The sequence below is a fragment of the Mus caroli genome, unplaced genomic scaffold (genome assembly GCF_978045245.1).
Source record: "Mus caroli unplaced genomic scaffold, Mus_caroli_1 scaffold_10, whole genome shotgun sequence".
Taxonomy (NCBI): domain Eukaryota; kingdom Metazoa; phylum Chordata; class Mammalia; order Rodentia; family Muridae; genus Mus; species Mus caroli.
Window position 1 is genome coordinate 102,982,285 of NW_028227265.1, and position 15,819 is coordinate 102,998,103.

The window sequence follows — 15,819 nt, forward strand, 5'->3', positions numbered from 1 at the left end:
AGGTGCCCACTCTGGGACATCAAGGTCTCCAGTTCAGAGGGGCTGCACTGCTACTGTCTCCTTGTCTTCCCAACCTGTAGAAAGACTGATGAAGCACCGGATCTGATAGAAAACCAGACCTCCCCCCACCCTGCCCCCAACCCTTTGCAATCGCTGCTCCAACCTTTGTTTATTTATTGTTTATATTCTAGGGAAAAAGAGGCCCCCAGCCTCATCTTGGCCCACCCACTCAGCCTCTCTCTCCCAGACTTCTTGTTAGGAGGAGGGAGTTCCAGACCAGCCAGAGGGCTCAACCCTCCAGTTAATTGCTTATTAGAAAAGCTTTAATGAGATCTCTCATCCTAAACTCCTGGCAGCCCTGGACTGAAGCAAAGGTTTTCCCCCTTCTTTGCTTTGTTCTTATTAGTGGAAAACTTGCTGGAGGACCAAAGTACAAACTTTAAGACGGCTCTGGAGTAGATGGCCTCTGTGCTCTGCGGTATACAGAGAAACGGGGCTAAGAAGCAAATGTAGAGGAGCTGTCAAAGAGATCTGACTGCAAGCCTCATAGGTACGAATAGCTCAACAAAGCAGAGAAGGACCCCCAGCCTCCAAGTGTCCGTGACCTTTGGAATGCTAAGTACACCACTGGACCATATCCCAGGCCCCACAATGGCTAGGATGGAGGCAAGAGAACGAGGTGTCGCTGGATCAATGGAAAGAGGTAGATACCTCATCTCTTTCTTCCCTCCAGGTAGATCATTTCCAACTCCCAGTACGGTCCAATAGTCTAACAGTCCTTCCAAGGGTGGCACGGTAATGTTTTCCAGCAGAAGGATGACTTAGGGGAAATTACTAGGTTTCCAAAATGCTCTGCACACACACATTCACGTGCGCACACACACTCCATCACGATATTTCAAAGAGCACATTAAAGGTGCCGGCTGTAAGCCACATACTTGTAACGAGGATGCAGGGAGCTAAGACAGGAGGAAGAAGGAATCAAGAACTGAGAGACAGCCTCCAGTACAGAGGAAACCATGGGGGTGGGGGGGAGAAGCCCATCACATCAGAACTGAGGTACAGCTCAGAGTAAGAATATAGAGCATATAGTTAATATGTGCAGACCCAACACACACAGCAAAAACAAAATGAAAGTCGAACGATAGCTCAGACATAGGGAAAAGTAAGAGCTTTTCAAAGAAACTCCCCTTTTCTTGTTTTATGGGTAAGGATGCCAGAACAGAGCTCTGATTCACAAACAGAGAAGCCCCGGAGAACGCGAGCGCTCAAGATTGGAAGATGGATGTTCTCTTGGAGTGAGAAACTGGTCTAAGTTCTAAGGAATGTCTCAGGATTGAGGACTCCAGTTAGAAAACCCCTGACATTAAAAATCCTACACTAACCAGGGTGTAGTTAGTGGTGAATGCCTGCCTGTAATTGCAGAACACAGAGAGGCAGAGAGGCAGAGAGGCAGAGAGGCAGAGAGGCAGAGAGGCAGAGAGGCAGAGAGGCAGAGAGAGAGGCGAGGTGGAGGCAGAACTCTCTGAGTTAGAGGTCAGACCAGTCTATATAGTGAGCTCAGGCCATTGAGGGTATACATAGTGTGGCACTCTCTCAAGATCAATTCCAGTTCCAAGGCGATCCAATGCCTTCTTCTGGCCTCTTTGGGCAGCAGGCATGCACACAGTACATATATACACACATGTACATAAACACACACCCATAAAACATATTTTTTTACTCTTTAGGAAAAAAAAGGCACAATCTTTTTAAAAGGTAAATCTTTAAAAGGTAAATGTTGGACACCACTACACCAGGTGTAGTGGTGTCCAACATTAATCCCAGCACTTGGGAGGCAGAGGCAGGTGAATCTCTCCGAGTTCCAAGCCATCCAGAGCTACCTAGTAAGACTATCTCATAATAACTAAGTAAGGAAATCAATCAATCTTTAAAAAGCATCTTTTCCTTCATCTTACACCAGGGGCCAGCGAGACAGCTCAGTGGACAGAGGCACTAGCTGCCAAGCCCGGTGACCCGAGTTCGACCCTCAGGATAAACATAGCGGAAGAAGAAGGCGACTCTTGAACATTGTCCTCTGACTTCCACATGCATGTCCATACCCACAGAAATGTATTCCCTCTTTTCCTGTTTTCCATCCTTTTTCCTCTCTCCTTTTTTCCCTCCTATTCTTGCTTTCATTCATACACACACACACACACACACACATATATACATACATACACACACACACATATATAATTGTAGGGTTCGGGAGCATCACATATACATGTAGTGTGTGTGTGTGTGTGTGTGTGTGTGTGTGTGTGTGTGTGTGCACGTGCATGCGTACATTCATGAATGCATGCAAGAAACATATCAAAGTACTCATATCAGAGGTCAACCTGCAAAAGCAGGTTTGTCCCTTCTAACATGCTGTCTCTGAGATGAGAATTTGGGCTCCAGGGGTAGTGGTAAGTGCCCTTGTCCTTTGGGCCATCTTGCCAGCCCTGCTTTCCCTCTCTTTTAAAAATGTTATTATTTTTAAATGATGAGTATGAGCATCTGCTCTGTGGATGTGTGCATGGGTGTGCATGTACCTGTGCAGGCCAGAGGAGCTGGAGTAACAGGTCACTGTGAGACCTCTGTTCAGATGGGCTCATAAGTGGTGATGGAGGCCCTACATTTCCTAACCTCTTTCATATATCCCAAACCTTTAACTTAGAGCTGGCTCATGGAAATAGAACATCAACCACAATGTGTAACTTTAAATTTTCTATCAGTCTCTTTTTAAAAAAAGCTTGTTAAAGCTTAAAATTAATTTTAATAAAATCGGATTAAACCCAACATACCCAACGTCTTTTCTCCCCCCCCCCCCCCAGGCAGGGTTTCTCTGTGTAGTCCTGGCTGTCCTGGAACTCACTTTGTAGACCAGGCTGGCCTCAAACTCAGAAATCCGCCTGTCTCTGCCTCCTGAGTGCTGGGATTAAAGGCGTGTACCACCATGCCCGGCCCAACGTCTTTTCATTTCAACTTGTAATCTAGTTGCAACATTATTCATTAGATGTTTTACTTCTCTGTGTGTAACAAATCTTTGGAATCTGGAGTGTCCTGCACTCCTACCAGCACATCCTGGCTCAGACCAGCTACATTCTAAGTGTGCACACCTAACATTGTAGGGTTCAGGAGCATCACAGAAGGCGGCGAACAGCCCGTGAGGCAGTCCAGGATAAAACTCAGGACCAAAATAATACATCTCTTGGCCTGGCCAGCTCCAGACCACATCCTACCCTATTCTGCGGAGGAGACCTCCTGTATATAACTGGCCTCCTCTACATGCCTCTGTACTGGGAAAAGGCAGGGCTGCAGGTAGAGGACAGCTGCAACCCATGATTCCTGCTTGACCAGCACAAATGCCAGCCCCTAAAGCTTTGAAGCTCATACATTTTCTACATGCAGAGGCCATGATTCTGATCTACACACACACACATACACACACACACACACACACACACACACACACACACACGCAGGCAGCCATGAGGCAAACAACTCTTAATTTTTTTCCAATGGGCTCCACCCCTCCAGGCAGAAGTGCCACTTTTGACAGACCCCAGCAGATGGCTGGCTATACGGCCTGATTCCCTCAATCCCCTAATTTCCCCAAGAGAGCCAAGGAATTTGTACTTTAAACCTGCAGCATCCAGAGAGCATTTGTGGGTTGCTGTTGTTTTTTTTTTTTTTTTTTTTTTTTTGTTTTTTATTTTCAAGTGTGGGGACCTAGGAACTTGTTTTTACTGATACAGGGGAGGAAGACCAGGGTCTTGTGTGTCTGGAGGTGTTACAGGTAGGCAAATAAAAAGGAAGTTGCAGATCTGATAGTGCAGGGAATGAACACAGACCCTCACGTACACACACAGCTCTATCCAATGGAAAGAAAAACATTCCCACCATTGTTGACTGTCTCAGAAAAGCTTGGGCAGCAGTCTGGGTAGGAGAGAGAGAACTATGTCCCCCCCCCCCCGCCCCCCCCCAGCTCCATCCAGCTATTCCATATACAGTACCAGCTAGGGTTTTCTTTAAACTCCCCAGTCAGATCCATCCTCGGGCTATACTTCTCTCACACAATATTGCCTCACAGGGAACCAGCTTGGCAGTCCCTTCCAACCGCACTAACCCTACAAGGCCCCACAGAGCCCTGGAAAGGCAGACATCTTTAGCTTCTGCTCCCACCCACCCCCTTGCCCTCAGCTCAAACTTTCTATGGGAAGGAGGGCTAGTCCCTGGGGTCCCCTTTTCTCTACTCTCGAGTTTGAAATCAGGCCAAATACTGGGTACACCAAAGCCATTCCAGAATCCTCTCAGGGTTGGGGCCCTATTTTAGGGAAGCGAGTGAAGAGAGTAACCACCAGTGGAGCAAGCGGTTGGCGTCTCTGAGAGTCCTTGTGGCCTCTGGGTAGCCACAGGAACTCACCAGATACCACTCCCACATCAAAAACGACCCCATAGGACTCATGTGGGCCCTGCTCTATTAGAACCAACATGTGCCGGCACCGAAAGGTTCTCACGTGCCTAAGAAAGTCAACGTGTGTGAGAGTCTCCCTTCTCTGATTCAGCAGACACAGGATGGACACTCTCTAGGGCCCAGAGCGCCAGGGGTTTAGACCTTCACCAGCTTTGTACAATCTGGGAAGGCCCTGGCACCAATGCCCGCTGCTGGTGTGTGGCACTAGGGGGCTGAGTAATGAGGGGGAGGGGTATTGTCTGTTTCCTGATAAGCTATGCTGAACCATCCAGGGGAAGCCTGAGCTTCCAGATTGTTCTGTAGTATAGAGCTTGGGGCCTCTGAGTATTTCCAGGGCCTGAAACCTAAAATATAATCATCACCTCTAGGACAAAAATGCCATTCCAGGGTTTATAACTTGGTGATAAAGCTCTTGCCTGATATGTGTGAAGCCCCTGTCTGGTCCCCAGCATAAATAAACATATTCGACAAACTGGAAGCATGGACCAATCCTTAATTTGCATGACCAAATGTCCTACTTGATCAATGAGCCATACCAATGATGTTTATAGTTAAGGATATAGCCTAATGGCTGCCCCTCCATGGCTTCCTTTCTCTTTGCATTTGCCCTTGGTGTCTAGGACACACCCTGACCACTCCTGATCATCTTTACCACTGCTTTGCTTGGCTGGAAGCCTGCCCAGGCAGTCCCGGAGGACATCAGGCAATAGAAGAGCAGGGTGGATCTCTCCTTTCTCCAGTACTAGAGAGCCCTGTCTGGACACTACCCCTAACCTCAACCTGGACACAGAGCAAGTCAAAGAGCCATGGGTCAAGACCAAGACCAAAGGAGAAACTGTCTTATATCCTGACTCCTGCTTTTCTGCTTACCTCTAACTAAACTTTTTTGTAGGTCTTGTCTCCTTCTTCTAACTATCTCTACAAGGGCACCCGACTTGGTAAGGAGTGGGCAAAACCAAGGTATTTGGGTTTATATGAGAAAGGAGTGATTTTGAGTTTTAGGACCCAATCTATAGGCAGAAACCTCTAACAAAGCACTACAGGCGCCTGTGGAAAGTGCTGAAGGAGACTTGGTGGGGATTTTGTGGTCCCAGCTCTCTTGCTGGAGTGCAAGGAACACAGAGACACCTAGACTTTCATCCATTCATTCCCTAGACCTATCAAACACTCACACAGTAGAGGGAGAAACATTTTAGGGGGTGGGGGTGGGACAGAGAGGACTACTGACTACTGCTATGAGATAAAATCCTATCAGTGGGGATCCAAGCTAATAGAGGAAGAAAAGTACTCCTTCAAAATGTGAACAGAGCTGGGGTGTAAAAGGTCTTAGGTTTGATACCCAATAAGTGAGTAAGTAAGTAAATATATAAATAAGTAAGTAAATAAATCCCAAAGGATTAATTAGCTATTACCTTTTCATGGTTTCTGAGACAGGGCCTCACTGTGTATTCCAGGCTGTTCTTGATCTTCCTGTCTCAGAGGAGCAAAACCCGCACTGGCTGATCCATCCTTCATACTTATATGGAAGTTAGTCCTTTCATCTTCCCTCCCTAGTGTTAATTTGGAACCACCCATCATTGTACAGCTCAATGCTCTTAGTCTCCAAGGCTGTAAGGTTCTTGGGACAAGGACCTCATCTCTCACCTGCTTCAGGGGGTTAAATGAGTAGACACAGGCTGAGCGAACTGGGTAAGCAGAGCTCCCAGGACGGGGATACTCATTGACCATGGAGTTCAATGCAGAGCCAGCTGTGCCAAATCAGGGCCAGCCTGGTCTACACAGCCAGTTTAGGCCAGCCAGAGCTATAACACCAGCCAATGCTACGTAGTGAGATCTTGTCTTAAAAACAAAACAAAGCAAACCCAAAACATCTTTTTAAAATTTCCTTCTGTCCACTAACTCCTTCTGTCTCCGAGACCTGACTCAAGCACAGAAAGGGAGAGCTAATTTTTGGGCCCCCTTTATTTATTTAAACTGTAGCACTCAGCTCTGTGCTTCTGAAGTCACCTGCAGAGGTGACAGGGAGTCAGAAGCACTAATTTGATAGAGGAAGGCTTGTGAGCTAGGGAGGGGCGGAGCTCTGCACAGGAGACCTTAGGCTTTATCAGGCTTTTCCACTCTGGGGCTAATGCCTCCTCCAGCCTAAAGCACAGGTTTGGATCTCTCCACCCAATACCAGCAAGACACCAACCCTGGGAGTGGTGGAGGCTGGGGTGAGAGGGGCGCCCATCCCTCTCCTTTCCTATCCAGCTGGGAGACGTCCTGCTCCCCTGCTCAGGCTACAGCTCCCTCCTCAGGTCACCCATAGCCTGCCCTCACCTGGCCCCATCCATCTTGCATACCTCAATGTGCCCCTATCGTGTCTTCCCCAGGGAAGACTAGGGTTGGGGGAATGGGGCCTCAGTGTCAGCTCCCTCCAGTTTCTCTGCTCTTCCCCCCAACCCCATTTGCCCTCCCTCTCTGTGGTCCGATCCTGAAAGCAAAGGAATGTTCTGGAGTTTGGGAAGGATGGGGGCCCCTCAGAGGAGGGAGGAAGGGGAGGAGGCAACTCAGTCCTGTCAGTGTCTGAGCTCTAAATAGAACACAGCAGCCAGGCTGGGGGAAAGAAAATAAACAGCCCCTCTCAGCGGCCCTTCCTGATGGTCACCGGATTTTCCTTCTGGTTCCTTGGCCCAGGGCAACTTCCCTTCACTTTTCTCCCCTCTCCTCTCTGTACAGCCTCTCCCTTAGGGGTGATGAGAGAGTTACTGCTCCTGGGAAGGCTGTTTGACAATGGGGAGTTGTCCTACCCTCTCTGGGCTCCCGTGAAGCAGCAGACAGAGGCTATAAAAGGAGTGGAAAGACCCGGATCAACTTAGAAGCAGGAGAGGGTCTTGTCCCTATGACCCACGTGTGGGATAAACATAGAAATAATCTCTCAGTTTATATATAAATATGACCCCCAAATGTTAAGAGTCAACCTACATTAGATTCATATTATACTGGTTTGTCTGCACAATGGGGAGAGTTCTCAGGCCCTACACCAATTCCACAGGAGCCTGCAGAAAGGGCCTTAGGGGTCAGAGTGTCCATTCACATATCTTGTTTAATCCAGAGAAATGACCCCATCCTAGTCAGGTCCTGGTACCACTTGGGGCTGAAGTATGTCTTTGGAACCCAGTATAATGGGTCCCAGTCTCTTCAATGCAGAAAATAATGGTCTAGTAACAGGGAATCAGAAGCACTAATTTGATAGAGGAAGGCTTGTGAGCTAGGGAGGGGCGGAGCTCTGCACAGGAGACCTTAGGCTTTATCAGGCTTTTCCACTCTGGGGCTAATGCCTCCTCCAGCCTAAAGCACAGGTTTGGATCTCTCCACCCAATACCTGGTGGTTCCGCTCTTCTCACAGGGCTCTCCGAAACCAGGACCACGCATTGCCCCAGGAGTCTAGAGAATAGGCATTCTCAAGACTACCAAGCATGGACAGTCAGGGGCTCACCACCTACAGCCCCTCAAGAAGGTGTGTGGGCGGAGTCAGGAGGCCCTGGGATTCTCCTGAGCCTTCACTTGAGATAGGCAAAGGGTCCAGGAGTTCACAAGGTGAGACCTTCAGCCTGAAGTGCTTGGGAGTGTGTTAAGAGCCTCAGCCCTCCCTCATCTCTGGCCTCTTCCCTCCTTTCTTTCCTTCTTTCTGTCTACTCCCCCCTCCCCCTCCCCTGCTCACAAAAGCTCTCTGTACACAGCCACTTCCTCTGGCCGCTGTCTCGGAGCCCAGACCTTATGAGAACCATATGGGGGAAAGAGGGTAGAAGAGAAGGGGGTGGGGAAGCAGGCTGGGCCCGCCCCTATACCCAGCATCTTTCCACTGCCCTAAGGCTGTGTGCTTGGTGGTTGGCACACTTTGCTCCACACTCTCCTAACTCAATCCCGGTGGTTTGCATTGAATCCCAGGCCAGAGCTGAGAGTCCCAAGGGAGATCTTTGCACGTGAGCCATCCCCCCTCCCACCTCGAGGCAGGAGCATGGCACAGGGTCCAATAAGAACCCTATCTCTCCCTATTCATGACCATCAAACTCTCAAACATGAGTACCCAGCTAGTAGTGGGCATATCTGTGCAGACAGCCCCTTCCGCCCTGGACAGGAACATCTGTTTAGGCCAAGCAGGTTGCCTATTCTGAAGGGATGAACAATGATTTACCCCATGTCTGCACTTCCTCACTCAGCCTGAAATGTTCCCAGGTCAAAAGGACATTGGTCCTGCCAGAGAGTGGGGGTCGGGGGCAGGGTGGGGGGGAGAGAAATGGATTTTTAAAGCAGCATTTGTATCCACTAGATCCTGAATAGCAGGATCCTCATCTGGTAGAAACACTAAGATCCTATGAGCTAATTCCACACTGATCCCACCTAGCAATCCCTCTAACTTCCTCAGCTACAAAGCCTTAAATTGTGGGCCTGGGCTTGTTGATCTCTGAGACCCTTTTCAGTGCGGATGAAGTAGGAATTTATGGCCCTGGCTGGTGTCCTCTGGGGTGCTCCTGGTGAGATTTCCTTCTGTACTTTATCTGTTATCAGCCCTTCCTGGAATCCCTTATTCTCAGGCCTCCTCCCCCCTCTTAACTCTCAGAGCTCAGGACCAGAAAGCAGGCCTTTAGCCACTGCTCAGTTTGGGGAGGTTCCCATTCAGAACAAAATCCTCCCCAGCATAAGCTACCTACCCTAGGATCATCATGCTCAGAGCGAGGGCTCATAAGGGCTCTCGCTCTGGGCATCTGTACCCACAGCTGCCCTGCAGACTGGGCTGGTGAGGCTGGGGGTGGGGTGAGAAATGGATCAGGAAGGAAGCCAAGAGCTCTGCTTTCCTGGAAAACTGCAAACGAAAGTCCACCATGGGGGAAACAAAGCAAAGGGTGAGGGAGAGGGGGACCTGTGGTGTACAAAAACAGAAGGCAGGCTCGAGATAACGGGCCGACCGGAGCCAGAGGAAGGATTTTTCAATGAGGTAAACAGGACTGCTCCAGGGAGGGCCCCCTAGCAGACAGGGACCTTATCTGGCACTTTGAGTCCTAGCCCTAAGCATCTGCCTGGCTTCTATCTTGAGGGTTCCTGTGGCTGGCAGCTGGGGACTCATTCTGGAAGGGGACTGTAGCAAATGTCTAAGAGGGAGGACACAGCCACAAGGCACAAACAGCTGGCTTAAGTCCTGATGCTCTACCTGATGACAAGCAAAAAAAAAAAAAAAAAAGTGTGTGGTGGGGATCTGTGTGGGAAAAAGACTAATGTCTTGTTTTGTTTGAGACAGGATCTCCCTGTGTAGCCCAGAATGGCTTGGAACTCAATGTCCTCCCCCAGGATTACAAGCACCAACCCCACACCTAGCAAAACTCCCCACTTATAAGGGGGCTTCCAGTCCTGGAGAGATGGCTCCGTGGGTTAAGAGCACTGACTGCCCTTCCAGAGGACTTGAGCAACCACACGGCCGCTAACAACTGTCTATAGCACCAACACCGGCCACCCTCACACAGACATACATGCAGGCAACACCACCCAAACATATAAAATATCAATAAATATGATTTTTAAAAAGTAAGGGGATTTCCATGCTCTTCCTTGGAAGCAGCAGCCCCTTTCCAGCCTTCCTGTCTCATCTCAAGATGAGCCGTGACAGTGTGCTTGGACTGAGTCCCCTTCCTACCTTCCACTGAGATCCTAGTTTGATTTTTTTTTTTTTTTTTTTTAACTTCAGAGACTGCTGGGTGGAGACCCATCAGGATCATAAATGTGGAAAATTGAGAAAAACATCTGGAGGGAGATTCAGATTCCATTACACTCCAGACTGGTGGGTGACTGGGCTCCCTTGTCCTTTTCAGGGTCCTGCCTGGCTGGGGACCAGTCTCTTTGGAAGGTACTGTAAGCCAGCTAGGTGAATGGCCCAGAGGAGAGAGGAGCCGTTCCTTAGGGAAGGGCTTAAGGCTGGAGCAGGAAGGTAAGTCCAGTCTGCAGCTACTTTGCCACGATATGTTCTCACCAAGAACTGGTCCCGCTCCTCTGAGTGGCGTAGATGGGAATTAGCCGTGGCTGGAAAGCATTAGTGGCCAAATCAGTCTAAGATGTCCTGCAAAACCACTTTTCTATTTTTTCCCCCTCCCTTCCCTTCTGCCTTGACCATGTTAGGATTCCCTAATCCCCACCAACAGACACACAAGAGACAGCTCCCACACATGTGAGTTCGCTGAGCCTCTGGAACATGTGCCCATACACAAATCACCTCCACCCCCTGCCGAGCGAGCGAGCTATCACGGTGCAGCTGTGTGTCACAAACGCTGGCCAGCTATTTCTCACAGCAAAGCACTTTTTTTTCCTCCCTCCTCCAGAACTAAGTAGGCTGGGGAATGCCCAAGTTTTCCAGCACCCTTAAACATCACGACACTCAGACCTACTGTGAACCTCCTTAGCAGCCACTAGGGCTGCAAGCCAGAGCTTGCATGGAGGTGGGAGAGAGAAGAGATCCAGTCTCCACTGCGAGGCACAGAGCCCAGCTGGATGGAGAAAATGCAGGCCAGCCGGCCAACATCACAAGCTGACCAGTTGTGTCCTGTCAGGAAGCCAGCTGCCTCTGAACCCGCCACAGGACTTACTGTATTGTTCTGGGTACAATCATGAAACCAGCCCCTGCCCTGGGCTGGTTTGGAGAAAGGGTTCTCTCCAGGGTCAGGATGACAGGGAAGGGGAAGCGGCTTTTAGGCTAGATCCTGAACAGGAAAGCAAGGAGCCGCCGCCGGGGCACGACCCTTAAACTCCACGTCGCGCATGGAGCTTGGAGCATATGGTCAGCTCAGGAAACCGCTGGGGTGCGGGAGGCTCTCCGTGTGCGGTTGCCCGGACTTGAGACTCCGGTTAAAGAGCACAGGCGCTCACGGGCCAGGAAAACAAGAGCTTAATCAGGCCCCGATTTGAAAGGAGAACTGTGGAAGGAGGCCGGGAGGCACGTGCCTCCCTTCAGTCAGGTTTTCCTAACAAATCGTTGAGTAATTAAGTTAATCGATAAACAGCCAAACTATATGCGCAATAGGAGAGAGCCCAAGAGGAGTTAGGACACGGGGTGTTTCATTTAGATCAGAAGCGCCTGCATTCCAAGGACAGGCTTAGCGGTCTCAGGCTCGGTCTCAGGCTCCCTCTGCCCAAGAAGCCCGGCTGGGAGCAGAGCTCCGAAGGCCCGGGGCGGGGCACCGCAGACTGGGTTATTACCCAGTTAGAGGAACCAGGCTAGCTAGCTGAAACCAGCAGGCTCCCTGTCATGCGGGCTCCGAAGCCTCAAAGGTGGTGAGGACCACAGCCACCTAATGGGTCCCTGACGCCGATCCCACTCTCACCCAGCTCAGGGCCCCGTAAGGCTGCAACACTAGCCAATCTGGGACAAGGGACACGGAGTGGTCACTCCACCGTCCACCCGCACTTCACCTGTGCAGGTGAGCAGGCTTCCTCGATGCCTCTCGTTCTGGGGCCATGCCGGGGTTTCTCTGATCCTAGCACTTCGAGTTTCCCGGTTGTCGCCTTGACTCAGACTTTCCCCAGGCTCTCAAGTGGCAAGATCGTCGCTCCCCACCCCCACCCCAAGCCCCACTAATTGACCTTACCCGGCACAAACTAGGGTACTCACAAGGTGATGGTGCCGTTTGGCAGAAGGCCGGGATCTGGAGGTTCGGGGAGATCCCCACCGCCGCACACCACCCTCCTTCGAGCGGGGTTGTGGGCGCCGCCACTTAGTCCCTTGGGCCGCTCCCCAGAGCACTTGCAACCGCGGATAGGGACTGGGCAGCCAGGCGCACCCCGAGTTCCAGGAGCCAAGAGCAGAAGACAAGGCAGCAGCGGCAGCAGCAGCAAACGCGCGGGAGGCACCGGCATCCTGCGTCCCCCCGCGCCCATCAACCCATCGCCCCGCGGGGACCTACAGCGCAGGGGCCGGACGGCTCGCCGGCCGGAGGGACCCGGGCGTGCGGGAGGAGTGCTCAGCGGGAGCCCGGGGCGCCCGAGGGCGGGGCGGGGGGCCATGGGCGGAGGCAAGCCTCGGGGTCCCCGCTGCGGCGCTCCGGGGGCATGGCTTGCGAGCACCCGGGCCGGGAGGGACGCGGGCGCAGCTGACAGCGCAGCGCGGGTGGCCCAGGGCAGCGCAGCCGGAGTCTCAGCGCAGCGCTCGGAGCCGACAGAAGCTTGGTCCCTGCGCGTGGCCGGCTCGCCCTGCGCGCGGCTGAGACCTAGCGGATCGTGCCGGGCTCCTGTTGCTGCTGCCGCCGCTGCCGCAGCTCCGTGCCATGGATGGGGGCAGCTAGGCGCCGCTCAGCTCCCGCCGCCAGCCCCCGCCCGCCTCCATCACCGCCTCGTCACTGCGAGGCCCTAGCGCCGCCTGATACCCTGCCAGGCGGCTGCCCTCCTTCAAGTGCAAGCCTAGAAGACAGCTTGAACAGACACCCACTCCTATACCCCATCACCTACCCTGAACTAAGACTGTTGTCCTGTCCTGACTCTTTCTACTGGCCAGGACTTTCTCTCTCGACCGCCCAGCTCAGACTTGTAAGGCAACCATCACTTTCCACAAACCGTTCTCTCTCTCATCCAGCCTACACACCCTCTTTCCTAGGACTTTTGTTGAAGTTCTGGTTTGGCCTGGGATGTCTGGTGCTCCGGGTTAAGGGGTTGAACTTAGCTCAGGATCTAAGGTTTCTCTTTGGCCCCTGTCGTGATGAGCCGATCTAAAAGTTGACTCTCACAGTCCTGTTCCCACCCCTCAGACTTGGATTGAAGCCACAGCAGGAGGGCACAAGACTGAGACAAGGAGGCCATAGATCTTACCCTGTGAGCAGTGACCTTGCCCAGCGGGAGGTGCATGTCATTAGGCCAAGGAGAGGTCAAAGGTTAAGGCAGACACTGCCAAAGCTATCCTCCTGTTAACACTGTGTGTGTGTGTGTGTGTGTGTGTGTGTGTGTGTGTGTGTTGGGGCAAGGCAGTAAATGAGTAAGGGGAAAATAAGAGAAGGCCCAGGGATCTATATTAGGGTGTGGGCAGACTGTACCACCAGCCAGGGTATCCCAGTATAGGTTTCAGCCCCCCTCCATGTCTTTTATTAGGTGTTTGACTTGACACGGCATGTAACACCTAGGGGTGTGCAGTCTATTGAGCCTTGCTTGTAAACCATGGCAAGAGAAGGAGGAAGAAGGGCCAGTCCTAGGTAGGATCTGGCTTTTGACCGCAGGGGAGTCAAAGTGCCTATGGACATGACTTCAAATAAGCAACAGTAACATGACCAACAGCCAATGCCTGTGGGTGATAGAGGTGCTGCAGTGCCAACTGAAGAGAAGGCTGGGGTCAGAGGACCCAGGATGCTGCCGTCCCAGTTTCCCCAGAAACCATCACTTTTTTTTTTTTTTTTTTAAATCACTCAGTAGAACCTTTGTTGCTATGTAGCGGGAGAACTTCAGGATTGGGGCAGAACTCCTCCTGCTCATGACCCTCCTGCACCAACAGAGTAACCCCACCTTGGTCCTACTGGGGTGCTCAGTGCCTTTTCTGCCACTGTGGCCTGTGAGCCAGATCTCCCATCTCCTTTCCAGGGAAGTAGCCTCTCTCAGGCCTGATGGCCCCAGCTGCCAGCTTCTTAGCTTTCTTCCCTCATTAGAGTCCCTGGTCAGTCCCTGTTGGAGGCTCTGTTTCCTTGAGCTTCCAAAGATAAATAAATAGTGGTTGCAAATGGAGGAACTGAGAAGTGGAATGGACACTCCCAGCAGGAGCCTTAGACAGGCCTGGTGGAGGCTGCATTCCTTAGGAAAGGGGCCGGTGATGGGCAGAGAGACCAGGCACACAGACCAGACCACTGCCAGAGAGAGGGAAGAGCTGAGGGGCCTCTGACTGAGTCACAGCTTCCCTGTGATTTCTTTTTGCTAAAAGACAAAAGGCTCAGGAGAAAGTCTCTTGTCCCATGCACCCTCTGAGACTCACAAGTTACGGATGACATTGCCAGGCTGTTGAGGGGAGGTACACCGTCGTGGGCTTGAGTTTCCTGATGGGGACATTTACACACCACTCCTGTTCAGATGGGCATCATTTTGACTTCTGCGCATTGTCCAGAGTGTGGGGTTCACCTCCATTTTGTATCTAGGGAGGAAGAAACTTGAATTTTGAAGTGCAGGGACAGTCATTTTCCTTTGAAATCCTTTCTAAGTGCCCCACTGAGCTGCTTAGCACGTTTCCCCAAAGTCATATTCTCCTGCCTATACTTGTGTGGGAGTACAATTTTTGTGTGTTAAAAGGCTGCAACCTGGTACTCACTTACATTTCCCACTACTTGGGGGGCTTACTGTGACTGTGTCTTTTAACACAACCATGGTCTCAGGTACCCAGGTTGGCCTGGGCCTTAGTCAGGGTTTCTGTTACTTCAAGGAAACACCATAACCCAAATGCAAGTAGGGAAGCAAAGGGTTTATTTGGCTTGCACTTCCAGTTCATTGTCCATCACTGGAGGAAGTCAGCACAGGAACTCAAGCAGGGCTGGAACCTGGAGGCAGGAGCTGATGCAGAGGCCACAGAGGGGCGCTGCTTGCTGGCTTGCTTCCCATGACTTCCTCAGCCTGCCTTACGGAACCCAGGACCACCAGCCCAGGGATGGCACCACCCACACTCCATGGGCTGAGTCCTCCCTTGCTGATCACTCATTGAGAAAATGCCTTACAGCTGGATCTTGTGGAGGCATCTCCCAACCGAGGCTCCCGGGTCTCTGATGACTCTGACTTGTGCCAGGTTGACACACAAAGCCAGCCAGACTATCCTGGAACTCACTGTATCTAGCTAAGGATGATTTTGAACTCCTGGCCTTCCCACCCATACCTCCCAGGTACTAGGACTACAGGAGTATGCTTCCTTGCCCAGTTATGTAGTGCTGGTGAGAGATGGTATCCAGGGATTCATGTTTGTGAGGAAAGCAAGCACCGTACCTACTGAGTCACAACTCCATTCTACCCCTTGACCGCCACACCCCAGGCTTCTTTTTTGAGATAGAAGGGCAACTCACACTTCATTTCTATTCTCAGGCAACCTAGTTAAGGAGCCTGACCAAGTACATATATGTTATTGGCAGGGGAATCCCGAGTTGGACTTGATTGGCCTAGGATATCTGACTTTCTAGCTCAAGAAATGTAAATAAACATTGTGTATGTGTGTATGCATTCAATGTATGTAATATGTGTGTATGCTTGTGTATGCATTCAATGTATGTAATATATGTGTGTGTGTGCCTGTGTATGCATTCGATTGTATGTAATATGTGTGTGTGTGCACGCATGTTCAC

At 51.2% G+C, this 15,819-nt stretch overlaps 1 protein-coding gene across 2 annotated transcripts in view; it reads right to left on the bottom strand.

Annotated features, from left to right (window-relative positions):
* The window catches only part of Adgra2 (adhesion G protein-coupled receptor A2), a 37,805-nt gene extending 25,021 nt beyond the window's left edge, over positions 1-12,784 (bottom strand). For both annotated transcript variants that reach the window (XM_085844045.1, XM_021170573.3), the window contains exon 1: positions 12,141-12,784. In XM_085844045.1, coding sequence (XP_085700171.1) covers positions 12,141-12,532 — 392 coding nt within the window. In that variant the 5' untranslated portion in view covers positions 12,533-12,784. The remainder of the gene's footprint in view (positions 1-12,140) is intronic.
* Between the last annotated feature and the right edge of the window lie 3,035 nt (positions 12,785-15,819).